The sequence below is a fragment of the Rhopalosiphum padi genome, chromosome 2 (genome assembly GCF_020882245.1).
Source record: "Rhopalosiphum padi isolate XX-2018 chromosome 2, ASM2088224v1, whole genome shotgun sequence".
Lineage (NCBI taxonomy): Eukaryota > Metazoa > Arthropoda > Insecta > Hemiptera > Aphididae > Rhopalosiphum > Rhopalosiphum padi.
In genome coordinates, this window is record NC_083598.1 from 46,919,203 (window position 1) to 46,947,148 (window position 27,946).

The window sequence follows — 27,946 nt, forward strand, 5'->3', positions numbered from 1 at the left end:
TTGCGCTTTTTTCAAAATAAATTTATCGCCGTGCTCGACGGTTCCCACGCCATTCGCTTACCTTTTTGTCAGTGAGCTTCTCGCATCTCCTCATCTTGCATATCTGATGGCTCTTGTCGTTCCTGCACGGCGCGCAATCGCCACAGTTATCCTTCCGCTGACATCCTATGCACTCGCCGCAACGTTTTCGCTTCTTTTTCGTCTGCTTATCCATGCCGTTGGCGCCGTTCTCGCAGTGATCCGAATCCATCATAGACCCGCCCACGTTGCTCACGTTGCCGCCTCCCGTCATGCCGACCACGTTGTGCTGGACCAGCGGCGACTTGAAACCGGCGGTGCTGCTCACGGCGGCCACCTGTCCTGAGCTCTCCACGCTGGAACTGCCCACGCCGTCGCTCTCCACCGAGCTGTCCATGCTGGACGCCCGCACTTTTCGCCGTTCTTTTTTCCGAGACTCTTGCAATCCACGCGGCGACAGCGTATCTTCCATCTTGATCGAATCGATGTACGTACCACCCGCGTTCTGGTACACGTGGCTGGGTATCTGAGCAGACACAATAGCAACTGGTTCAGTTTTCACCACCGTCAGCAGTGTTGCCTGGTTAGACTGGTGGTGCGGGGCACCCATAAAGTTGCCCTGGATGATGGTGTTCTGATGGGGGTGGTGGTGGTGGTGGTTTTGCTGCGCAAACGCTTGAGGCGGGGGTGGAGGCGGCGGGTATTGTGGACTCTGGAACAAATGTATGGTGCCAGCCCGGTCGTCCAGGAACTGCTGCTGGATTCCCGGCACCAGGGTGGGATAGCCTCGAGGTGCCGTGGCCGCCGCCACGTTTACCGTAGATAGCGTATGGAAGCTGGGTAAACCAGGTGACTGTGTCGGTGACACGGCCGCTGGTGTCAGTGTGGTCAACGAAACCGTTTCCGGTTGCTGTTGGTCGTTTTGGAAGTTGAACTGTGATTGGAACGACGGCAACTTGCTGCCGGCCGGCGACGGAGGATAGTCAAATGACCCCTTGGACATAGAGTCCTGCGAGTTGCTGCCGTCCAACTTGCTCTCCCATGGCCGGTACGACTGCGGTTGTGGTATGATCATCGTAGTCGGGTACAGGTCCGGCCTGTGCAACCCGTCCGAGTTGTAGTCCCAGTGCATATCCATTATCCGACCAGTGGTCGGATCGTAACCGTCGCCTGGACCGAGTCGGGCGCCCAGTCCTTCAGCCAACTCGACCGCCGAGAACGAGCTAAACGGCGGTAAACCTGGCGCCGGGCCTGGTGTCTTCGACTCGGGTACGGTTGATGACGGGGTGGCAGGCTGTGGTGGCGGGTAACCCGCCGTACCATATGAGGCCATGGCCTCCCCGCCACCCTCGCTCATACTAGCCGACGTTGCAGCCAGCGTCACGTTCCCATCGCGTCACTTCTGACGTACACTACAAACAATTAAAACAGAAAAAAAATTCGAGCGTTACATCTATAGACTATAATACAATAATATATACAGGAAAATTTCATCAAAAGTAACGCGTCAATATTATTATAGTCCGGAATGATTCAGTTTCTTTCTCTAAACCAACAAGATTTACAGGATTATTGGTACCTACGTGCCTATATAATATAATAAATACACACGTACAATACGTATATATAATAACAAAGGGGTCGATTTCTATTGCCGAACGGAGTGTACCTACCCGATGGCTGATGTTATACAGTTATAATAATAATGGGTAAACGAAAGAGGGAATTACAGTACGATAGATAGATCGTGTGTGCGTTAACCGTAATAAAGCTGGTAGGTACCTATATATATAATATATATGTATATGTGCGAAATCCATGCAAAGGTATAATATATAGTACTAGTAAATAGTAAATGATTTGATTACAAAACGTACATGAATTACAAAAAATCTGTAACGGTTGTTGCTTTATACACTAGATGTCTATGTCAACGGTGAAACTTCTTAAAAAATAAAAACACACCCCGCGACCTACACCACGAAGTAATTCTACACGAGGGTTGACGTGAAAAACGTAATAGAGACAAGTATATCTCACACAAATGTTCACCCCTCCAAGGAGTTTCCCTCGTTTTCACGATAATGCGAAATATTTTCCGCTCAAGCACGTTCGGTCTTATATTGAATTAGTAAAACGGTCGATGGATTCCGTCTCGAAAACGGTTTTATGGAATGTCTACAATGGTCTGCTGCAAAATTGCTTTATATACCAATTTCAATCATATAAAACGGTTTAAATAAGAATTCACGTCATTGACACGAGTAAAAATATGTCGTATTTATCGAATTAATCGAAAATTAACACAAAATCCATATCGATAGCCGTTTATTGGTATGTCGGTAACAATTTTTTCTCTCCGAAAACCACTCCGTGTGAAACTCTAAACGTCAGACCGCGTTAAAAACACAAACTGGTCCACATTATAATAAAATAATAATATTAATAATAATCTGCGACGGCGGTCGTGCACGTCGGTTAATCAGGAAGGATGTTTTTATTGTTGAATAAAAACACTTTATTTAATAAAATGACATACACAAATTCGTGTATATATATATATATGTATGTATAATAATATAAATACATATATATACGCACGTTGTAAATATAAAATGCTGTTGATCAAAACTGCTACTGCGCTCATATGCGTACATGACAACAGCCAATTATAACGATATAATTTATTTTCCGACCAGATAGCCGATGAGTGAAAATTATAGAAACGAGCAAATCAACAACTAAAAGGAACGCCATAAATAGGTTCGTCACAACTCACAATATCAATAAATCCCTTGACAACCACGTGAGTGCAAACATATATATAAAAAAAAGAGCTTACAAAAAAAAATGAACGATAAAAAGAAAATTCGCGTGGGAAACTCAACAAAAATAAGGAATTTCAAAGTCACGTATAAATAGGTCAGAGACCGGAATATTTCCGGTATTGCGCTTTCATTTTCAGTAGAGCGACGGTCGGCTGTATGTTTGGGAATGAATCGAGAGGGAAATTTTCGCGGGCAACGATGCCGTAGTCATAAACAACCGGCAGTCGACATGTGAACTTCAAATTTATAAATTATGATGATGAAAACGAAAATTAACATAATCAAAAGGCAAAAGCTCTTCCGTTTACCGGTATTATCGATTTGAGATTTAAAATCATCAGTTGCATCAAATAGAATGTAAACATTATAAATATTTAACATAATGTTGATATGTATTAAAATTAAATAATAATGATGAGTATGATGACAAAAGTCCGATTCTAACTTATATAGGTACTTACTACAAATGTGAATTATAATAACCTTATAATATAATATTAAATTATATCACCACAATATTAACTATACGACATTTCGTATAGTTTCGATGTATTTCGTAGATAGATATTATAATATATTCATTATTCGCATCTATACGATAGTATAGTGTGAAGTACAAAAATAAAAAAAAAAATTAATAATAACCGTTGTTTTTGATGAGTACTCACTTAAGATGTGTGATCCCGATGTGTGTGTCGTACTGCACTTTGGTCGTGCGAAAATCTAGGGGACGACGAAAATAAATAATTTTTTTCTTTTTTATGCGACGAGAAATTTTTCGCGTACACTAACGTCCAAGCAAACATTCATTCAACAATAATAATTTTTTATCACACTTACAAACATAAACGGACAACAAAAACGGACACGACAGACACACACGCGCGCGCCACTCACTGGGGCTCGCATACGCACACGCACCGCGACACGACTGTTGCCTGGGTGTAGACGACGGACGGACGGACGCGGCGGCACTACGCACACACACACACACACACACACACTAACTCATACACACACGCACACACGCATCACGCACGACGCACATTGCACACAGGGTACATAATAATAATAATAATAATAATCATAATATAACGTTCGGCGCGCGCATACGCACGTCGCAGACGGCGCTCGCGACGGCGATGGCCCACCGCGCGCTTAAGCGGTACGGAGTTGTAGTTGTCGGCCGGTCCGCTAGAGGGGTAGGTTTTCGTATATAATTTTTCTATATAATATTATAATATTTTATAATATTGTTATTAAACCGTGTACCGTATATATATGTTTATTATTATTTTTTCGCGCCGTCGACGTACATATTGTACACCACCATCATCATCGCCGACATCGCATCACCATCACCATCATCACCACCACCACCACCACAACCACCACCAGCACACGCAATATCGGTTCGTAGTCGCGTCCCGTTGGGGCAGCCGCCTCTGTTGGTGGGGGGAACCGCGGCGACATCCCCCTGCCGGGTGCCCCCTCCGCTGAAGCCGCGCCACGGGGTGGCAGCTGTACACCACCGCGTGCAGCCGTCGTCGACGTCGCACGCACGCGGTCACTGCGAGTGTTCACCACCGCCGCCGCCACCGCCGTCGCATCCTCCGCCTATGCCGTCTTCATTGCTGCTGCCGTGATGCAATACCGTATTTATGCACGTATAACGCACCAGAACCTCACCCCCGTCCGCCCACTGTCGACGTCCCTTCTGTGCCCCCGCGCGCAACTATTTACCACCCCGTCTATATAGCATAATATGTACGTCATATGCGTCATATATATTATGCGTATATAATATTATAATACGCGCGCATATATATATATACATAATATAATAAAATGACGTGCCGTTCATTTATTTATTGTTATATATAAATTTTTTTTCCGTTTTAATTATTAATATTGCTTTTAATCGGAATACAAAACCAGTTTGTGCGGCGAACAAAAGGCCCGGCGACGGACGGGCTTGTAAAGTTTCGTACGCGCCGCGTATTACGAAGGATCGCAGTCGCGGCGGTGAGGATGAGGAGGAACAAAAAACAATTAAATAAAATTATTATACAACCGTCCGTTGCAGCGTGCTCGTCGGCAGAGTTTACCGCGGCGTACTGCAATATTATAATACCCACAATATTAGCTGTGTAGGTGGGTGTATGTGCTCGGCGTACGATTTCGCGTACACGACGGTATAACAATGTTGTAAACATCGTAGGACTACTACGATACCGCGGGACGATCGAGAGATGTAAAACCCCGCGAAATCGTCGCCAAATTCGCATATATACTTACGTGTAAACCGTACACGTAATAGCGTAGAAATACATTATCGAGAACAAGACTGCTGAAACTCGTGTTATACGGTTTTTTCGAGTAAAGACTTCGACCGGTAGTCAGAAGTCGTACAGTCCATCAACGCTATCGCCATCACGATGCAAACTTTGTGTCGCGGTATTGAATTTATTCGTTTTTACAGCGATTGAAAAACAATAACTATACCACATTTCGGTTTGTTGCGTATAAGACATCTGCATGTTTGAAATGGAAAACTGAAACGAAACCATAATATATAATATGATTAATATGACAGTTTTCTCATCCAAATAACTATTGAAACATTTCTAAAACCTCGGTTTTTTCGAATGTCTCTTGTTCATATTTAACTAACTATAGCTTATTAGTTGCTATAAGATAATAAGGTAATATATTATATAATATTAGAAAGTATTACAATCAAAGTTTTAAAACTAACCATTATGGAGTAGATTCATTTTTAGAGTTTAAGTTTCTCTAAAATATGTTTTTTGAGTTTTGGCAGTTCTACACCAAGGGTGTGATATGTAGGTATTGTACATAGGTAGTACGAGCACTTTATCAAAACTGAATTGTAAAAACACAACTGTTTGCCGTTTACTCCTTTGGGAGTCACTAAAAACGTCCATCGAGTTTTCGGTTGTATACACTATACATACCTGCACCCGTGGAACCATAAATATTCGTTATTAATTTATTATTTTTTTCATTTTTTACAGTATACCTATTATTTAATAACTATTTTTTAAACACCTAAAAATCATTACTCATAAAATACAGCCTCTTAAATTAAATTTCACCGTGTCATAAATACGCTTTAACGAAACTTTTTAATAAGTATTCCATTTTTTTTACCGCGAATTTTCACGATCAATATTTAATAACGTAAATTATAAATATAATATATAGGTACGCAATATAGATTCGATATTAGTACTGCAGCAATGACCTATATTTTTTTAGTTCTAATACTCGTACATCATGTTTCCAAGCATATTTTAATGTGATGAAAATTAATTTAAAACTCGATTTTGTTTGATCAAAAATACAAAAACATACGAAATATGTTATAAAGCTTAAACACATATAGTAGGTAATAATTTTAATAAATTTAGATATACAATAAATTACACAATTTTTAATATAACTAATAAAAGACAATATTTAATTTTAGGACTGAAATTTAAGGGGGTTATTTTTAGTATTTTAGTTACTTATAAGTGGAAAATAAGTTTCAGAGTATACTGATTATTTTATAGGTATGGATTATAATTTTTTAATATACATTTATAAACAAAATTATATGGACTTTTAGGATAATTTCATAAATTTTAATTTTCTTTTGCATTATAAATAACTGCTTTTTTAAAATATTGATTATTTTAGCATTTGTTAATTATCTCTAAAACCACAATTTATTATTGTTGTGGTTTTTTTTATAATTTCACTGTACAATATATTTACAATAAAAACCATTTTATTGGTTTAGACATTATCAAATCTATAAATAATTAAAAAAGCAATAACAATATTTCAATTTTAGAATATTTTAAGATGTACCCTAAATAATATTCTTACCTTTAAATTTTATATTGACTAATTTACTTTAATATTATAAGACCATTAACAAACAACTTTTGGTTGTTACTTGTTTCTGATAAACGCAAATCTGATATGATATACGTGAGGCCCTGTCGTTGATTCGAGGAGGTAATGAGGGATACCGTCTTCCTCTCCGTGCACAATTTCTTATCTACTTACAGCAAATAAATTAAATTTATAAATTTTTTTTATATATAATACATTTTTATATCTTAAGTTAGGTTAGCTATATAAATAGGTTATTAATATAGTCGAAATCATAAACCAAACATATAGGTTTTTTTTTATTAGGATAATCAAGACGCCTCATCTGTTGTAGCCTTGTAGGTAGGGCGGTACGGCGTTGCATTAAGACAAAGATATCACTGTGGGTTCAGAACCTCTTAGTCACAAGATCTAATATGTATAATTAAAGCATTGTTTAAAAAGTACTGCAAAAACCATACATTTTAAATATTATTTAAGATTTTATGCGGAGTAATGATTTTGCAATGTTAATATTATGCAACAGTAAAAAAATACCATTATACTTTTTTTCAAATAGTAGAATAACTTGATTTTTCATGCAAAATAAGTATATTCGACAAAATTGATTTTGTGATTTTGTTATAATTCAAAAACGAATAAGTGCCGGATTTTGCAAGCCGGTGTTCGCCATCCGTTCGAAAATCACTGATACGGCTGGCTAGCAATTTTAATGTTATATAAACTTGAACATTTCACCAAATCTTCATATAAGTATTCGTAGATATGATATAATTATTAAATCGTTTTTAGCTATTTATAAACATTCAAAATCATCAATTTTTTTCTTCTATAACTATAAGATTACATTTTTTGAAAAATATAAAAATATTATACTATATTCTTCATAAGTTATTCTAATAAAGTTCAAAAAACATCAAAAATTCATATTCACAGTTTTTATTTAAAGATCTTTTATTTAATTTAGAATTTTTGACAAAATCGGACTTTCAAAAGAAAAATGACAATTTTAATTCTTAGTTATTATTTTGCAATTTAAAAAATATATATTATTATATATATATAATTGTATGTTCATCGTTATTGACTTGAATCAATAACAATAATATTATATAATATATATGATATATCTAGTATTTAATGAAAATGATACTGCACTAAATATTTCAGTTGTATGATCTTGTATTGAAATTGGGTAGTGGGGAATGAAAGGGAGTACCGAAACACAACATTTTATAGACAAATTTTAAAGTTTTAGCCCTTTATTTTATTTTATTTTTTTGCACACTTCACATGCTAAATACTACAACTTTTTTTTTTTAATAGCAACACCATTTTCTTTTGAAGATTCGAGTAGAGTATTTTTTTCACTATTTTTCGTATTAAAAGTTTTTTCTAATTACAAAATTGAAATGAAATTTAATAATTACGAATAATTTATTTTTGACACATTTTAACTATGGTCAATTTATACTTGAAAATCTCCTATATCGCTAAAAAAAACTGTGGACTATTTGTGAAATGTGGATTAATAGATGGAAAACTTAAGTCATTATTTTTATGACGGTAAAAATATCTAGATTTTTTTGTTAATCAATTACCGTTAATATTTAAAAATGTCTCATTGAGTACACGGACAAATATGTATTTTCAATAAGACGGTGCCTCGTTGAAACGGAGATATACTTATCAAACTGTATAACTAAGAATATTTTATTATATATTTAAATTAGTTATTATAAATTATTATTAAATTACTGAAAGAAAAAAAAAATAATTGTGTCAAAATCTGGTTTTTCAGAAAATTTTTGTTTTTATTTCATATTTTTCATCGCTCTAAAATATTATGTTAGGCACAACAAAAAAATCACATAATTTTAAAACCAAATATAATCTAAAAAAAGTAAAGTCTAACTTCATATATAAATATTTCCTTTAGATTTTTTATAAAATATTAAAACCACAATAGACATTGTTTCCCGAGACATAAAAATAAAACAACGAAACAACAACTATAGTAGATTTAATTTTTTTTCAAAATATATTATACAATACACGACATACGTAGTATATACTGTAGGAACTATTTAGCAATCAAAGTTTTGTTTTATTCTATGATCTAAACATCTTTTTATTATTTCATATATACAATAGGTATATCATCAAAAATAAAGCTGTGCATAAAGAGGTATATATATTCATTGCATTATGCTTTCATTCCTCTCATTCATGTATTCGAAGGCAGATGAGTTGTATACTGATATATGATATAATGATATATATATATATATATATATTAAATACACACAGTCACATTTGCGTGGAATGTGTTTTCGAGTTTCCCATGAAAAATTCGTTATACGTGATTTACAGCATAATAAATATTATAATATAATACATATGTAAAGGTAAAAGGATGATATTTGCTGTCGTGTTTTGAATGTAGCATTTACAAACTAAAATTATTTATGTCCTTCTGTCCGTATTCATTTGTCCTTTAATTGTGTAAACCACTAATTTAATTACGCTCTATCGACTCTATATAGTCACTACTATTGCGAATCAAGCAAAGTTTATGATTCATTGAGAGAAATTATCGTTATCATTACAGTTATTTTTTCTGTTAATTCGATTTCGACGTTTGCCAAAATATTGTGAAGAACCCGCCAACGTCTGTACGAAATAAAATTCGATTGGCTGTAATTAAAAATGTTATAACAAGTAACGACTAATGACGATATATATAATATAATAATATATTATACGCTATTCAAAACCAATTATTCGATAAATGTACCCATTATATAATATGTTTAAGACTGATACTTTTTTAAATAAATTCTGATGATAAAATATTTAATATTTAGCTATTCATCAATATTAAAAAAAAATACACAATTATTTTGATGAACATTTATTTACTTGATTCCAAATTTTGAACAGTATATTATCATACTAAGTTTCAAAAGAATAGATAGATAGATTTTATAACCAACTAATCATAAACTCAACAATACTTCATGCTATGAATTAATAAACCAATTTAAAGTTTTAAAATTATTACTATAATTATTAATTAAAAAGTAATAACGTTGTAAATAATCAAATAGGTAATCAATAATTATTAAATTCTTAAGGAATATGATAGCATGTGCAATTACAATGATATGTAGCATTTTTACATTTCTGTTATATTGATTTGTTGATTTTTTTATAAGTAGTCACTAGTCAGTGAATAAAAATTCATCTTTTAACGATTTCAGTAGATTTAACTTATGTTCACTTCAGAAATGATCTCTCATTGTCACATAGTTTCTTTATTGAAAAAAAAAACACCTGGTCCGAAAGATTGATAAATCGAAATTACAACGAGCAAGATACTACTTTTGGTCACACGCAACAAAAATTCCATAATTGTATTGTAATATTTTTACAGTATTACAAGAATGATCATCAATAAAAATAAATAATTATTAAAATATATATATATATATGAAACTTTTCTTCAGGTTACTAATTAGTAATTACAGAAATTGAAAAAATGATTTAATATCATTATCTGTGATTTATCAATATTAAAAAGTACAAAAAATATTGTTATTTTTATATTTATATATAGATATAAGTAGTTCATATTATCTTACAAATGAATAATTCACCAATAAAATAATAAAAATATATTTGTGTTTAATTAAATAAAGTATTCTTTTTTTCCATCTTATAAATAACAAGACGAACAGATTATAAAATGTGAACTTTTTATAACTATTAACTTATGATAATTATTATTAATTATAGATACCTATATTATTTTTGTGTTTATGTGAAACATAATTTTTTCATTCTCGTCAATAACTAAAAGTACTAAAACAATTTATCCATTAAAAATAAAATGTTTACAATATCATATTAAATATTCTAAATTATAAATGAAGCATTAAAAATATCTGTTTACAAAATAAAATATAAGCCGTAAATAATACGTAACATGTTTAATTACGGTTGAAATAACTATGAGTAAATATTAATCATTTGAATATTCCGTGACTACTATTAAATAGCATTATTCATAATACAACATATACCTATCATAATAAAATATTGGCTGTTGACACAGCAAAACTATTGTATACTATTTTATATCATATTATATTATATTATACATATTAAGTACCTATTAATGCAGTAAAGGAAATCATATTTATTTTTTTGAGGTGTTTTCCTGAAAGAAAAACGCCAGTTGCAAAAATATAATATATAGGTAGGTATTTTTTTTTTATTACTATTGTTCAACCCTGGCTATGTTACAAGAGCAGCAATGTGGAAACCAAAAAACGTCCACGTACAAATTATCTCCGGTCCCTTGCAATGCTACCAACCGTTTTTGAACAAATTTCTGTTTACACGATGTACTGAACCCAAGAGGTGTATCGCAGATTCCATTGCACGGCTGATCTGGCTCTCTAGAAATAATAATATTATTTATTTTATTATACCGAGTGTCGTAATTATTTTATTTTAAAATACAAAACAATAATATCCACTCGCGGACGCGAAAAGAAAAATCATTTACACACTCAAATGGATTCATATCACTATATCAGTACTATTTGAAACAACTTTATTATTATTTTTTATATTATGAAATTGTTTTAGTTTTGTTTTAGTTGTTTGTTAATGTGAGGTTTAACCATGTTATTTATATTAACGATTAACATACTAAGTGCGTTTTATGTAAACAAAAAAATAATCATTAATAAAAGTGTTATTGATTTGCAACAAAAATCTATGGTATAAAAATATTATTAGCTGTTATTTAAATTATTATTCTTTCAATAAAAATATTATCGGACAAAATGTTTTTTTACGAATTTAATAATATTTTAAACAACATTTTTTATTAGACAAAATCAAATGACTATTTCAAAAATTAGATGTGGACGTTTTTATTGTCAATCATATATTTTTTATTTTGTTTAACACTTTACTTTATTATTTTATCCTAGTTTGTATGTTATGTTTTTATTTAATATTTATATTTATACCAAACTAATATTTATAATGAAAATGTTTCATTCATTTTAATTATTGTGCGCAGTTGTTTATTCAGTTTTATTTGACATTTATTATATTAGTAATATTAATTGTATGCAAAATGTGTATATATAACATGCAATGGTCTTTTTTTGATAGGGAAGGATTTGTCATTTAATTAAAACAAAAAATATTTTTATGACTTCATATAAACCTCTTTGTTTTATTTATAATATTAGTTAAAGATTTATGATATTCAAATAATATAAAAATTACCATTTCGTTTTAGAATTTGTAATAAAATGTTATGAGCATTGTATTTGTATTTATATGAAAAATCAATTTTACGTTTTGCATAATTTTAAATTATACTTTATAGCAAAATTTCCAATTGTATTTAAATTTATTTAAACAGAAAAATATTCTAATACTTTAAATTAGCCAATTAATATACATACTATAATATTGCTTTATTAGAGCTATCATAAATTTAATGAACTTAAAATTTGATTAATAGAATATAATAATTAGCATAACAAAGAAGATTTAAATTTTTAAAATGTATTGAACTTAAAGTAGAGTCATAGATTTTAATGTAAAAATGAAAAAACTAATTAATAATATATGGTAATAAAATATAAAGCTATTGATTTATAAATTTCCTACGTTATAAATAATTCAACGGCGTTAGTTATAGGCAAACATATGTACATAAATGTGTAGATATTATACTACTTTACGGCATAACAACATTGATAATTTTAAAAATTTAGTGTAAAAAATTGAACTTACGCGCATATTTCCGACCTTATGGATTGTGTATACATATCAGACGGTGTGCGTACCATATTAACTACATATTTCCATTCACCTTGAATGTTTAATGCTGCTTTAGGAAATATATTGTTAGTTTTAACTTGGCATAATTGAACATCATCTTGTCTTTTTTTTCTGTTATATACACCTCCATGATTGACACTTAAAAATCACAATAAATCAGTAATTTTTATTTATTTATTAAAATAGTGTGCTATTTTAAACATATTACATAAAATATTAAGTTATTTATCTCTTATAAATGTGACTAATTTTTTTAAATTACATAAATGAAATAAAATAATTTCAAGTATTTTTTACCTGAGAATGTACTATCTATGATTGATTTCTTACTTGGGAGTTAGATGTCGATTTTTATCTATGATTGGAGACTCTGTTAAGGATATCTCAGGTAAAACGTACGTTCTATCCGGATAGCCGACAAACTCATCTTGGGTGTCGTTTTGATAATCATGGTAATTGCCATAACCGTTATGATAATTATTTATATTCTGACTAAAATCAAAAATCAAACTTTCAAAAAAGTCAAAACATTTTAAAAACTTTTTTTAATATTTACTTTTGATAATAAGGTCTGTCGACAAGTTTTTCTTCGTTAAAAAAAGATTTAAAGTTCTTATCCGATTTTGTAACCAGGTAACTTATCAATTGTCTGTAACATATTTATAATACGTTAGTATTCAATATTTCAATATAATTAACGTAAAACAGATACAATATTTATTTATGTAGATATATTATAATTCAGCTAACAGTCGCAGTTCATTGTATAGCGACATAAGTAAGTTTAACTGAGTTATGTTAATTTGATTTAACCACCAGATGGGAGTTGCAGCCAAATGTATAACTGATTGGCGATTGCTGATTGGATTCACGAAGAAAATATCAGACGAAGATAACGCAAGTTTTTTATCTACGCTATTTATACATCATCAGTCATCACATTTGTATTGAATAAAATTTATTTTTAGTTATTTTCATCATATTTATTTTGTCTAAATTTTACTTTATTTAGATGGATAACTAGCTGTTTATGATATTTTCCTTTGAAGTTAAGATATAGATAATTTTCTTTGTACCTAATTATACGATTATTGATGTATAATAAATATTAATTGTTTAATATTATAAATATATACTAAATATAATTTAAATTTGTTTTTATTTACCAATAATTTAGTATGACTGCCTTAGAAAGTAGTATCTTGACTGACAAGACGAGATAAGTGGCATTATGATTCTGATTATGCTATCATTGATAGATCATTTATTAATTCTCAATAATTATTTGTTATTTATTTTCTGTTAATGGCTTTGGTTTATTAGATTCAAATACCGTATCAGTTTAAATAATAGTACTATATTACGGGAGGGGGGAGTTGGTATTATCCAAAGTAACCACGACTACTACTTGCATAGTACATGGTTGCATTTTACACAATTGCAATTGGATGTGGAGTTATTTAAATTTCTGAGGAGCTAAGTCCCTAGGAGTTCCTCCCAAAGTCTACCAATAATCAAAAGCTTTAATAGAGCCGTGAGTATAAATATGAAATCGTTATAGTTTAGAATCGGAAAATCCAGTATGTTACTTACAATAATGTATTCAACTGCAAAATCTGTGAGAATATTTCATGTTAAAAGGTCATACTTTAACTTAATAAATGAGACAGAAGATTTATAGTATATTGGGAAAATTAAAAATGTAAAATTAAATTTGAAATCTAAACTTAAGATTTTAAGTCTTAACAATACGTCAATACTATATGGATAATTATATTAACAAATAACAAGACGTGTAAATTGTATTGTATAAACGTATATTTGAATGTTACTGAAAATATTGCTGGGGTATATCCTACGAAAACCAAGACATTTTAGTTTTGTATGAAAAAAGTGAAACTCGTATTAAACTCGTATAAATAGTAGGTACCCAATAAACAAAAATTTGAGTGCCAACATTCATAATGCGTTTGAAACTATAATGACAATTGATTTTGCAACTTTAATGTTTAAGTTTCATTATTGGTCGTATTATTTAATTAATATAAATAATATCATATACATTATATTGCGATTGAAATTATCAATGTAATATAATATATTTATAAGGATACAAATGTATATTTGTAATGAATTATAATTCTTGCGAGTTTTTCATTTTCGTTTGAGATTTATATATATTTTCGAAACGACTTACTCTGGATATCTGTCGATGGTTTCACAAAATGTGACGTCACCGTGATAATTCTGAACGCACCTGGGGACTTGGCCGACAGGCGCGGGAACGAAGGGCTCGTTGTATCTACACCCGCCGTATGAATGTTGACAAGGCGCGTGTCCGTAGGCTACAGACAACATCAACACCATCAGCGCCCACCACTCGCTAACCATCTGCAAACAATCGACAGTTATACATTGAATATCGTTTCCGTTTATGACATTTAAAATATATAATATTATAATCGATAAAACCCATTAGAAAGATGGAAACGTGAAAATAAAACGATTAACGACATATTTTCATTACATAGATAGCAATTATTAATGGAATTATCTGCAGGTAATGTACTAATAACACATTTTAAAAGCCCTACGAATTAATTAATTTATAATAGGTATACTAGTTTTGTACTTAAAAATGTAATATAATATAATAATTTATTTTAACAAGTCAACATCGCTATATAATTATATCTTGGTGCAAATTATAAAACATTAATGTGCCTATAATGGATAATACTAAGATTAATAGACCACCGTTTTATTATTACAAATGTTACAACATGTTTATAAAATCATTTTTTTAAACGAAAAATAATTTATTTAAGCTTTTCTATTTACATATAAAAACGATTACAAAAATTATTATAATCTGTTACTTTGTGTATACAAATAAAGAACTTGTATCAACATGGAAATGTATAGATAGGTATATTAACTAAATTGTATCTTGGATTAGTAATAAGGAATAACCATAATATGCACAATTTACCTAAATTAAAAACAATATTTTGGTTTTTTTTTTTTAATTTTAAAATATTAAAGAAAATTTATTGAAAAAACCCAAAACAATAATAATGTAAATAGATTTTACTTAAATATACTTTAAATTATATACATTTTTTTTTAATCTTTTAAACTATTATTTATATTTTAAATCAATACATTTTTTAATTCAAAAATACTATAACTAAAATAAACCATAACTCATATCAGATATTAAGATGATTGATAACTGAAATAATTTCATTTATAAATAATAACCCGGAATTTACGAGTATAACAATCCATAATCACACAACTAAAATTATGAGTTTTTTTTTTTTAGTTATTATTCAATAGTGTAATAATAACTAAAATAAGTAAAGAATATTATACACATTAGGAACTACGATATAGTAGAAAACGAAGAATTTACCCCTAGTATATCAATCAATATAATTTTCATGATAGACATTTTGTAAATAATTTAAATATGACATAGAAACAAAACGAATGAAATATGCTAAACAATCATTTTTCATGCATATATTTACACACTAAAATAATAGTCATTAGTAGATAAGTAGGATTCTTATTTTCATTAACATTTATTCACACATTAATACGCGTTACACACACACTACAGTTAAATTAAATACAACAAAACTAATATCATTGATTTAATACACAGGTACCTAATATTATTATTCAATTGATATATCTATTTAAACTTTCTCCAAATTATGATTTTAACTAATCCAAGTATACCAAGGCTATAAGTTTATTATGGTTTTTTTTCTACTTTCTACTTTTGTCCAAATAATTAACGGCCAAATTTTTACACTGTTTGTATAATATTATTAGTACTTTATAAGTGTAATTATTTTAATTAATCAATAAACTAATCCGATTTCTTTTAATAATTGATGTAACAATCGTCTGTGGGTGAGTATAATATTGTTATGAACAGTTATTATAAGTGGGCTTAGATTAATGAACGCAATAATGCATTATTCAGTAATAATAAATTATGTATACTCCGAGAATCATAATAAATATTAATTAGTTGAGTACAATACCATTTTAAAAACTGACATATTCAAAAATATTTAACTGACTACAATAAGTTTTTAAAAAATTTATAATTTAATAATTAATTATTTTTTGTATAAATTACATATACATAAAAGCAATTAAAAAATATACTAAACAAATCTGTTGAGAATTAAAAATTCTTGGTATGATTAAAATGTTATGAATTAGTTCTTGCTAAAACCTATAAAATATAATGATGAGCTGTACTTATTTAACATTATGAATATACATGAAAATAATATACATTATTATCTAATATTACAAACAATATCTATATTATATCTTATTGTGTTGGTATTTAATTATTACAATAGTTGTTTAATAGTTGCACTTATTATATTATACTTTCGATTTTTCTATCTTCAAGATTTGTTTTATTTCCTGTTGTAATTATGTTATTTTCCGTGGGAATTCTATATACTATTATACATATATTTACATATATTATATATAAATAATGAATTAGATCAGAATGTTATTCAAACGCGATAGCATCCGAGCTGCTTATTCTTCTAATACCACATTTTACCTTTCAATATTGTCACAACCTACATACACAATAAACGTTACACAAAACAAAATAATAAAACTGGATTAAAACTGGGGTTCTTGAATAAGTATACTTACGATATATTATATTATATTTATTTAATATTCACCTATGATATAAATAACTCACGACGATGGCATCAAACAAGGTTTTTATAATAAAGTAAATAAAAATTAAATATGTAAAACAAATATAAAATGTATTATGTACGTGCACACGAATATACACGAACAAAGCTTAAAAATATATATGCATAAAAGAGCGGGTCCGTTATAAATAGGTACAAAACGTATTAATACAATAAATTTGTTAGCCACTGTGATTTATCAATGTTATCGCCAATCGTTATATTATGTATATATAACATATATCTATCTAGTATCTACTATAATATAATATAGGATACATCTTACTATAGGTAGTAGATATATCATAATATATATATCTAAACATTTGTAATTTGTTACTTTCATGACACAACTAAATAAAAACCATCATCGACGCACGCACATAATATCTCATATAATAATGCACTTTATAATTTATATTTATATATTAAAGTTTGTACGTATTATACATTATACAAGTATAAAATACGATCAGTTTCGTGTTTAAAAATATCGTGCAACAAATTTTTGAGAACGAAAAATTGATGATAAACTATATTCAAAACACGGCATGAATACAGTACCTATATGTTATATCATAGACGTGTATTATATGAATATTGTATGCGTCAAACACTGAAAAAGCTCTCAATTTATTTTACTTTAAATATCTACCATTTACCATTCATACCTATTCATACTATTAGTGCCTATAAATATTGTTTAATATAGAAACATTAAAAAATGCTATTGTATTTACTATTTTAATATAATAATATATAATCGTAAACAGGTCAGATAAGGAAACCGAAAAAATATATTCTATTCTATGTTGTACATAATCAAAAATTTAAACTTGTTGAATATTATGAAACTAAAAGTCTTAAAAACCATTATTACTATTAGTCAGCAAACGGATTTACTTTATATAAATAAAAAATACGCCTTATACTATTATAACGTGTTATCTACCTTACCTATTTTATATTTCAAGATAGGCAACGACAAAATATATAATAAAATAAATATAATTTCCATGGTTTATAAGCATCATTACGCTTTTAAACCTATTTTGAATTAATTTTATTGTTCATTAACGCAATACTTAAATTATAAAAAAGTTTATACTTTATAGTTCCAGTTTTTATTAAACAACACGAGGTTAGTAAAATACATTTATTCGTCTCGTACTTAATAATTCCTTGTTATGAATCTGTATACTAATTTAAATTGCTATTTTTGTTTCCAAACTTCCAAGGTGAGTGTAATAATATAATGACGATAATAATGCAAATTGAATTTCCTCCATTGCCTATTTTTTTTTTTACGTATACTGTTATGCAGTGATTTTTATTAGTTTTATTTTTATGAAGACATTCTTAAAATCGTCATAAGATTACATTTCCTTCATTATATCCAATGGCGTTGTGTATTCTTGAGAGAAATATCTCAATATCATAGTACCTATATATATTATAGTCCAAATATAATATTGAAATAGCAAAAAATTACTTTCAAAACCTTGTAACCTTTTATATTTGTTTTCAAAACAATATAGGTGTGTGTATACTTTTGATAGTAAAGAGGTTGTATAATTTGAATGTGTAATACTATATATTACCTATTACAAAACAATTAATTCATTGAATAAAACGATATTGCAGTGTAATTCAAAAATATTTAAAGTTATACCAACTATAGTTCAAAAAAAATGTCCACATCTATAATTTATAATTTATAGCGCACAATAAAAAATACAATGAACACCCTACACAATATATCTATATAGTTATGTATTGTTGAATGAAGTTATTGGCCTGCAACGGTTTGTTGGAACTGCCCAGGTGCATTTAATGGTTTTTGCTAGTTAGCTAGACCTGGCTAACACCTGGCTGTAGTTATTTATCAAAGAAATTTGATTTTTATTTCAAATAATTTGTAATACAATTTAGTTCATTAATTCTATAGAATTAATTTCCACCCCATGTATAATAATAATAATAAATCGTAAATATAATATTATAACACAAATTTACTACTTAAATTCTACACGGCTGATATAATGATTAATAATTTATTTATTTATTAACTACCTAAGTCAAATAACATTGAATAAACGTTTACCATAAACACTTTAGCTATATATATATAAAACTTATTTATCATTATTTGTGTTAGCTTATCATAAGTATCTAACTCAATTTCTTATGAGATTTCTATCTGCCCAATTGTGAAATTTACCAAATAGTTTTTAGTAGGATTACTTTTATAGGTATACCAATGGGCAATGACTAAACCGTCTAAACCAAAATAAAGTTAAAAATTAAATAGCGTAATACTCAAGACAAACTGGGTTCTATGACCTTAATTCAAATTTTGAGAACCAAAAATAATTATTTAGATTCTATAAACTATATTGTATGCTGTATACAGGTACAAGGCTAACGTGCTAAACTATATTCTATGCCATGGAAAAGTATTAATTTAATCTTTAAATTTATCTCACATATTTAATACTCCCAACAAAACAAATTTATGAAACGATAATTTCAATATACATCTATTATTATTAATAGCACAATATACTGAATAGTGCATATTAAACCTTGAGGATTTAACAGTTTTGCTAACGGAAATTATATATTTAAATTAGAAAAGTGTACGTTTCAAAAAAAAAAAAAACATGAACATATAAAATCTTACCCAAAACAAATATAAATTATTTAACGTGTTGGATGATTATTTAATATTATAATTAATTATAATGTATAAAATTATATTGTATATGAATATAATAAAAGAGTTTTATTACTTATTAATTATTAACCATAAATATTTATAACCAAAACAATTATTTTCTGCTTGTAAATATCAGTTATAAATCATAATATTGTAAAACCTTATGAATAATAATTAAATATGTATATATCTTTAAATAAAATATTTGTGTCAAAAGTGTTGAAATAAAAATCGAAACTCTGAGCCTGGTTTACCCAAAAGAAGGCTTAGCGTTTGTTTCAAAACGTATGACAAACATTAATTATATGCTTAAGCTGAGAAAAATTTTCTAAAAACTACGCACATCACGGTAAAATTGTATAATATAATAGTCTTACGATCTGCTCAAAATCCAAAAGCTAATTAACTATAAAAAAAAATTAATTAAACGACAGACCGTTACATATACGCATTAATCCGTTCGGACAATGGGGACGACATATGTTCAGTAGGTATACGGTTGCGCTATATAATTCACTGGGTGATCCAATCGTGAATTAATACATATTATAATATAATAGGTAATAACTAATAACATACAATATTTACTGGACGTGGGTTGGTGCGTATATATATATATATATATGCATCACGTGTGCATTATAATATTATATCGTTCGTATACACCAGGAGTATTCTCCTGGTGTATACGAACGATATAATATTATAATGCACACGTGATGCATATATATATATACGCTCACAATGCTATGTTTGTTTTTTATTGCTATTCTAATGTATAATTAATATAAAACTTTCGCCTTTACTCCATCTTGTCAATCATGAAAATATTTTACTGAGTCAAGGCCGCAATCATCTAAACTAATGCCTGCAGTCATTGCCACCGTCGTTGTCGTCGTCTTCACACGAATACGACCGCGTAATAATATTATAATAATAATAACAGCAAAAATATAATAGCAATTATAACTGTGAGTTATTACACGATTCTTTCTCACGCCAAAAACAATGCGTATATGAGCGTGAAAAACCCCCCTCCGAAATCGGTATATAATAATATAATATTATCGTGAATTATTAGGTCACATTAATTTAAATCGTTGGATAGATTGGCTTACTCAGTGCGGACTTGATATGTATAATATTAAAGACTATACTCGTACAGTTATACAGTATACACTGCGAATTTGAGCACGTTATTTTTGTCGGCAAACGTCTACGCGTGATAATAATTAAAGCCTCTGTCATGAAGATCGTGCCGACAGTTGCAATTGATTTTGGTACAAAAGATAATCCTCCCCTCCCCCCTCACAAAATAAATAAATAAATAAGCAAAGTTATTTTAATCCAACCGGTTTTTTTACATTTCCTGCACAGCGCGTATTACACATTTACACGTCGAAATCCTGTTACGTTATTATGTTCCGTCGCCACATATTATATCATTAATAGTTTTTCGATTTCTATGTAAATAATATAAATATATAATATATTATAATGGTATGAGTGTAATACTACGACTGTAACAGACGACCGCAAATTCCTATAGGCTTCTTTTTTTTATTATTATTATCGTTAATCTTCTGTAGTTCAGTCGTTTTGTTTTTACACGAGGTACGACGACGGCGGCGCGTCCCGTTGAAAGATTTCCCCGATTTCTATACTTATAGATGCAGTTCCCGGTTGTCAATCCCGAGCAGTCCCGTATAGCATTATAATACAAGAAACGCGTTACGCAAGGCACCACATACAGTCGTACTGTGTGCGTACAGGAATTGCTGGTGTCTTCTTTGGCGCGACCTGCATATCCGTGTCAATATGTGTGTATTGTGTGACTCTCAATTTTTTTTTTTTTTTTTTGCAAATCCGGTTTTGGATGATTTCACTCTGAGGCAGCTACGACGAAGAAGACCGAGCCAGCCGAATTATATTGCCACCTCTAGACGTAATACTGTGCATAATAATAACAATTACAATAATATTGTATACGTGCGACACGTCATCGATTTCAAAACATTTTCTTGCGAACTGTAGAGCACACAATTACGGCGTGTTCTAGATGAATCATTCGGCCGAGCACTATAGGGTTTTACCCACACGATTACGAGTTGATGGCTATTGCGGGAATATTATGAAATGTTTATTTTCCGAAAAATCATACACAATATTATGTGCAATTTGCGAGTGCCACCGTGAAACAAGTATGCGTCGTTTTGAGGTCTTCGTATGATAATGAATTTAATAAACTATTTATTTTCCGACGATTATAAATCAACACCATAATCAAACACCAGTACACCACACATCATACTTTGCGAACAAAAACTTTACGTCGTAAAGAACGTGAATGAAAATCAATTTGTCGTTTGTCCGTAAGTTGATGCAGACGATAATGACTATACCTACCTACTACGGAAACGTTGCAGCAGAACTCCTTTACAACTTAGCCACAAGCGTCATGATTACCGCAAGTATCCAAAACGCAATAGATGATTATCAGATTGTCAGACGCACGAGTTATTAGCGAGATCGCGCATTGAAAATTTGAAACCATAAATCCCGATATCACCCTAATGTGTGCGTGACCCCGCTACTAACCAATGATACAGTGCCGGTCAGTCGATTGGAAATGTGAGTGAAGATTTTAACGTCGGTCTGAAACCATGAACACGTTCGGAAGCGGTTAGGAATTCGTGAGATATAATATTACTATAATATAAGCAATAATAGTAGCTGGGGCGATTGTGCCAAAATTGCAGTTAAAATGTAATACCGAAATAACTCGAATACGCAGCCCGTTTAACCATCCCGTCCCGAATATGACGCACCCAAACTATACACAAATATTATAATGAATATATCATATGTTATGATATATTATAATGCCTATTATACCTAACATTAATAATGCTACGAATTAGAATTTTATATTATATTTTTATTCATACAATATATACCATTGCCGCAATGGTACAATATATGTACCTATATGCTATATTTAAATTCACATTAGGTATACATCCAAACATATGTATGCGTATTTCATAAAATGTTCAAAAGCTTGAAAATTGAATATAATATTTCTCATAAGTTGTTATTATACCTATACAAATTAAAAACATTGAAAATATAAAAGACCAGCTTTTTTTGAAGATTTAAACGAAAAATAGCAATTTTTCCTCAATGGATTTTAATCATTTTCTTGTAATTCAAAAATACAAAACGCACGTACTTTAAACTTTTTATCATTGCGATGTATATTAATATTTTTATTAAAATATACAATACAATTTTCGAAATACTTAGGCTAATTGTAATCTATTCATACCATTATATGAAACGTCAACATTGACTTCTAAATTTCATGCAATGTTTTTGGAAAAAATCATTTCAACCTACCAAATTTAAAAAATTATAATATATAATAATATAATAGTAATATAAAATACATAATATTATACATAAACCGATACTTTATCCTTAAAAATTGATGATGATCCATCCGTTTTTTTTTCGCTCAGATTTGTGGATTTGTTAATTTATTGATGAGTTTAAATTTAACCCATCCATTACTCTATATAATAACATGGTAGGCATGTAAAAAAAAACTATATACAACAATGAATTCTTCAACTTTTATAAATTAAATTTTTTTCTTATGATATAAACAGTTTTTACAAAATAAAATAAAATAAAAAAAAACTTTAAAATACAAATTATTTTTAAACAAACCTATATTAGTTTTTCAATATTATGTGTTTTTCGTATCAGACGACACCATATACAGCAGAAAAATCTAAACTTTTTAAGTGTTTTCTGATAGTCAATTGGGTTCAAATGGGTACTTATTACTTATTAGGAGGTAAAAATTACCGAGAAGAAAAAGAAAAAACAAGAATTTTTCAAAATCAGTTTTTTTTGTGTGTTACTTTTTGTTATAAATTATAACTTATAAAGACTCGAATTTTCATGTATTTGTATTATAGCATTAGAAATTAAATTGTGTAAATATAAAGCTTAAAATGTCTACACACATTTCTTCATGCCACAACTAAAAGATAATAAAACACACAGGTACGCACTTTTTTTAATTTTAAAATTTTAGATTAACTCATCGAAATCACGAATATACAATGTGTTCCGGAGGGAAGTGACCGGCCAATATCATACGAAAATATACCTAAAATTATGAAGAAATACCCTTTAAAGAGGGAATCTAATTTCTTTATTTTTTAAGTTATGGGAAATTTAACTTTTTTTAAACAAAACCAAGCCTATCAAGCATTTTTTTTTTATGTTTCTCTAAAACTTTTCAACATTTTATCATCATTTTTTTATTTTATTTTAAAGCTATTTAATTATTCTATCGACCAACATACGCAATTAAACCACAAATTATGCAAATTATTATTATTAAATTGAAAAAAGTAAACATTTTTATCAAAAGTTAGAATTTTTAAAAATAAATCTCGTATTACTCCAAATAATTAAATATTTAGTATGGGTATTTTGTTTGTGTATTATTTAATTGAATAATACCTAGAAATTAGAATGCCTTATAAAATTGGTTTTCATATCTCCTATAACTGCAGAGTTCATCATTTTAAGTATACTTTTGTATGACGTTAACCAGTCACTTCCCCCCCCACCGGAACAAATTGTATATAAATAACTTTTTAATCACAAATTTAATACAAGGTTTCTTAAATATTTTTCACTATAGAAATTTAAAAAAATAGTAATTTTAAAGACATACGATATTCATTTTCACACGTAAAATAGCGATTTTTATGATTTTGTTGTAATTAATTGTAAAAACTTGAAAAATTTTATTAATACTATTAAACTATCATTTTCTTTAAGTACTTTATGAAATTTTCAAAATATTTCTGCTAATTTATACTATTTATAGGCACATGCAACTTTTGAATTAATTTAATCTTTTTTCTATAAATATTGATAAAAAAAAATATAAGCTAAGCCAAGGACTACCATATATTGAATATAATATTCCCATAAGATTTTCTTATTGACATTTTAAAAATTTGGTATCAATTCGTTGCTTATATATCATAATTTACTAAAACAATGATATTTTTAAAATATTTAGATTGATTTTAAGATATTTATAAAATTATATAACGAACCTTTTATACCGTTCTATGGACTATGTATAACTGTATAGATTTATATGTAATTATTAATATTAGTAATATTATATGAAATAATCTTTATGTAGTGTAAAATTAGTTCAACCTACCATTATATTATTTATAAAAAATAAATTACTAATATTTATATAAATATATCATAGAATAACCATAATAGAAATATAGAGTAATAAATGGAATGCCGTATTGCCATCTTTGCAGCTAAAACTTGTTTTTATTATAATCGTATTCAATGATCTATCATAAAATTCAAATTTAACACATTCATTAGGTAGGTAGAAGGTATATTATTATATTTATCTGCTTAATGACAAGATATACTCAACACCTCCTATACAATAGAACAACGTCCTAGGTTTTTTTTAATTATTTAATTACCTAGTAGATTTATGTAGTGCAGTTCAATATAAATTATATATAATACATATAGAGGTTCAAAGAGATCTATTAAAATATCGAAATAATTATTTTGAAAAGGTGCAACTTTTTTTATTATATTATTTTTACACGATTTGATGTCATTATAAAACAACTTTTATCCATTTTATTAAGCTTATACTTCATTGTATGATAATTATCATTATGTTAACATAAGTTTATAATTTAATACTCTAAAGCAGAAGTATTTAAACTATACATATTCAAAGTTCTTAAGAGCGAAGAATTAGACCTAGATATGCACCCAGATAGTTACAGGTATTCATCCTTACCTTACAATTGCATTCCATAGAATCTCTTTATATTTTACAAATATATTATTATAAATTATTGACGATTTTCAAACTTTGGTGGTTTCAGTCATTTTTAATGATTAAAATAATCAATTTTTTTAAATTTCAATTCTTCTCTGCTATACCATACGGCATACATAATAGTTTGAAAACTCTTACAATTATTGTATGCGTATTTTAATACCTACATGGAACAGGAACAATAACAGATATCATATTTTATATTTATAAGGCAAAATATTTAATAACCTCATTAATTAGGTACATCATAATTTCTTTTATCAGTCAAAATTAGTCTAATGATCGTTTCTAAAGTTGTTGAGCACCCCATATTATATTTATTGAACTATTTGAAAATTTTATGTAATTTAATATCAAATATCTTAGTTAATAAAATTATCTTCTGAATTTACTTTTATCCAGTAATTTTTGATTAAAAACAATTTTAATAAAACTTTTAAATTTAATCGTTTTAATTTATATTAAAATCGTTATTTTTTAATCTGATAGTACTTATTTGGGAAACAGCATCTACGTAAATTTCTGAAATGACGCCCCTGCCAGTGTTACTCTACTTCGATCATCTAAAGTTTAAAGACTAACTAATAAACTACACGTCCGACATATAATTATATATTTATATGATATAAATGTTATAAATATTAAGTTAACTTTTATAAAAATATTATATTTATATTTATTTATCATTTTTATATACTTATATTATATTTAATAGTTTACTAGTTGTTTGTCTATGATAATAAATTACGAACCATGAAAATATAAAATGTAATAGATAGCTATATAAGTTATATCTCGTGTTATTTAAAATTAAAAGAACTACATTTTATACAGCACGTTTATAAAACGAAAATATGATAATACATAATTGTATTTCGAATATTTAACATTTAAATTATCCAAATAAGCTACTGGTTATTCGACATTTTCTATTATAATATGTTAATCATATAGTATTAAATTAAGCAACGCATTCTATTTTATGATTATGAATAATGCCATAGCTAGTGTGAGTGTTATAGCCAAAAATAGCTAGTATCAAATCTGTCCTATTCCACTTCGATAGGTTCCAACATAGGTATATTTGTATTTCATAACTGTTATTTAGCGACCGATATGTACAATGTACATGTCCACACTGTACATATGAACGTATATTGTATTTTATGTAAATGTAAATTAGTAAATTAGTTACCACATTATTATAGGAGTACCGTATCACTCAAATGGTATTGTTGTTGTGACCTAAGAAAATCTACGACCGCATTATTTTATTGTATTGTATTGATCCAAAATTTAAAGCAAAACCTATTTTAGCCTGTTTTATTTTTCATCATTGCAAAATTGCTAAGTGTAAAAAAATAGTTTTACCTCGATAATTTATGGCCTGCAGAACATTTATTGAGTATTCATATTATGAGAAATACAAATATACAATATTCAAAATCAAATTCATAAACAAAACAAGGTTATAGTTTAATTAATCTAAATTAGTCTTAAAAAATAGATAAATGTATTTTAAATGGGTATACAATATACTCACGTTTGGTGTTCATTGTTAATTAAACATACTAGCAAAATAAAATGCATAAAAAATAATAACTGATTTTTCTATAAGACAGCGGAGTGGGCGCAACGCGAAAACACTTCTGAAGGCATTGGATGCATACTAACTCAGAGGATCCTATAATACACCTGTACTGCAATATAACAGACAAACTATTATATTATGTTAGGTAATACGTCGGCAGGAGTAGCTTGTCCAGCGTATTTGAACTTTCACCTCGTCTCTACGCCAAAATCTACAAAAATAAATACACATTAGTATTCATATACCTAAGTATGAATATACTTATGTATATACCTACATAAAAATATTATAATAAATATTAGTGATTTATATACACAATAAAATATTTAATTC

The 27,946-nt window shown here is 28.8% G+C and overlaps 2 protein-coding genes across 2 annotated transcripts in view; both read right to left on the reverse strand.

Annotated features, from left to right (window-relative positions):
- Nucleotides 1–3,827, reverse strand: part of LOC132921297 (methylcytosine dioxygenase TET) — a 44,842-nt gene extending 41,015 nt beyond the window's left edge. The window contains exons 1-2 of the mRNA XM_060984245.1: nt 3,515–3,827; nt 62–1,430 (exon numbers count right to left, since the gene is read on the reverse strand). Of these exons, the coding sequence (XP_060840228.1) occupies nt 62–1,375 (1,314 nt within the window). The 5' untranslated portion in view covers nt 1,376–1,430; nt 3,515–3,827. The remainder of the gene's footprint in view (nt 1–61; nt 1,431–3,514) is intronic.
- Nucleotides 3,828–10,414: 6,587 nt separating this feature from the next.
- On the reverse strand, nt 10,415–27,726 carry LOC132922739 (uncharacterized). The gene is made up of 7 exons (XM_060986409.1): nt 27,566–27,726; nt 14,824–15,017; nt 13,183–13,275; nt 12,957–13,118; nt 12,579–12,764; nt 11,036–11,215; nt 10,415–10,974 (listed from the first exon to the last, which is right to left on the reverse strand). Coding segments are annotated over exons 2-7 (816 nt in total). The 5' UTR covers nt 27,566–27,726; the 3' UTR covers nt 10,415–10,973.
- Nucleotides 27,727–27,946: the final 220 nt, after the last annotated feature.

Excerpts from the sequence above, each read along its gene's own strand:
- LOC132922739 (XM_060986409.1), bottom strand. The coding sequence starts at position 15,017 with ATGGTTAGCGAGTGGTGGGCGCTGATGGTGTTGATGTTGTCTGTAGCC. Across the intron at positions 13,119-13,182 it reads GACAGACCTTATTATCAAAA|TCAGAATATAAATAATTATC; the intron begins GTAAATATTAAA and ends TTTTGATTTTAG. Across the intron at positions 11,216-12,578 it reads ATAAGGTCGGAAATATGCGC|AGAGCCAGATCAGCCGTGCA; the intron begins GTAAGTTCAATT and ends TATTATTTCTAG.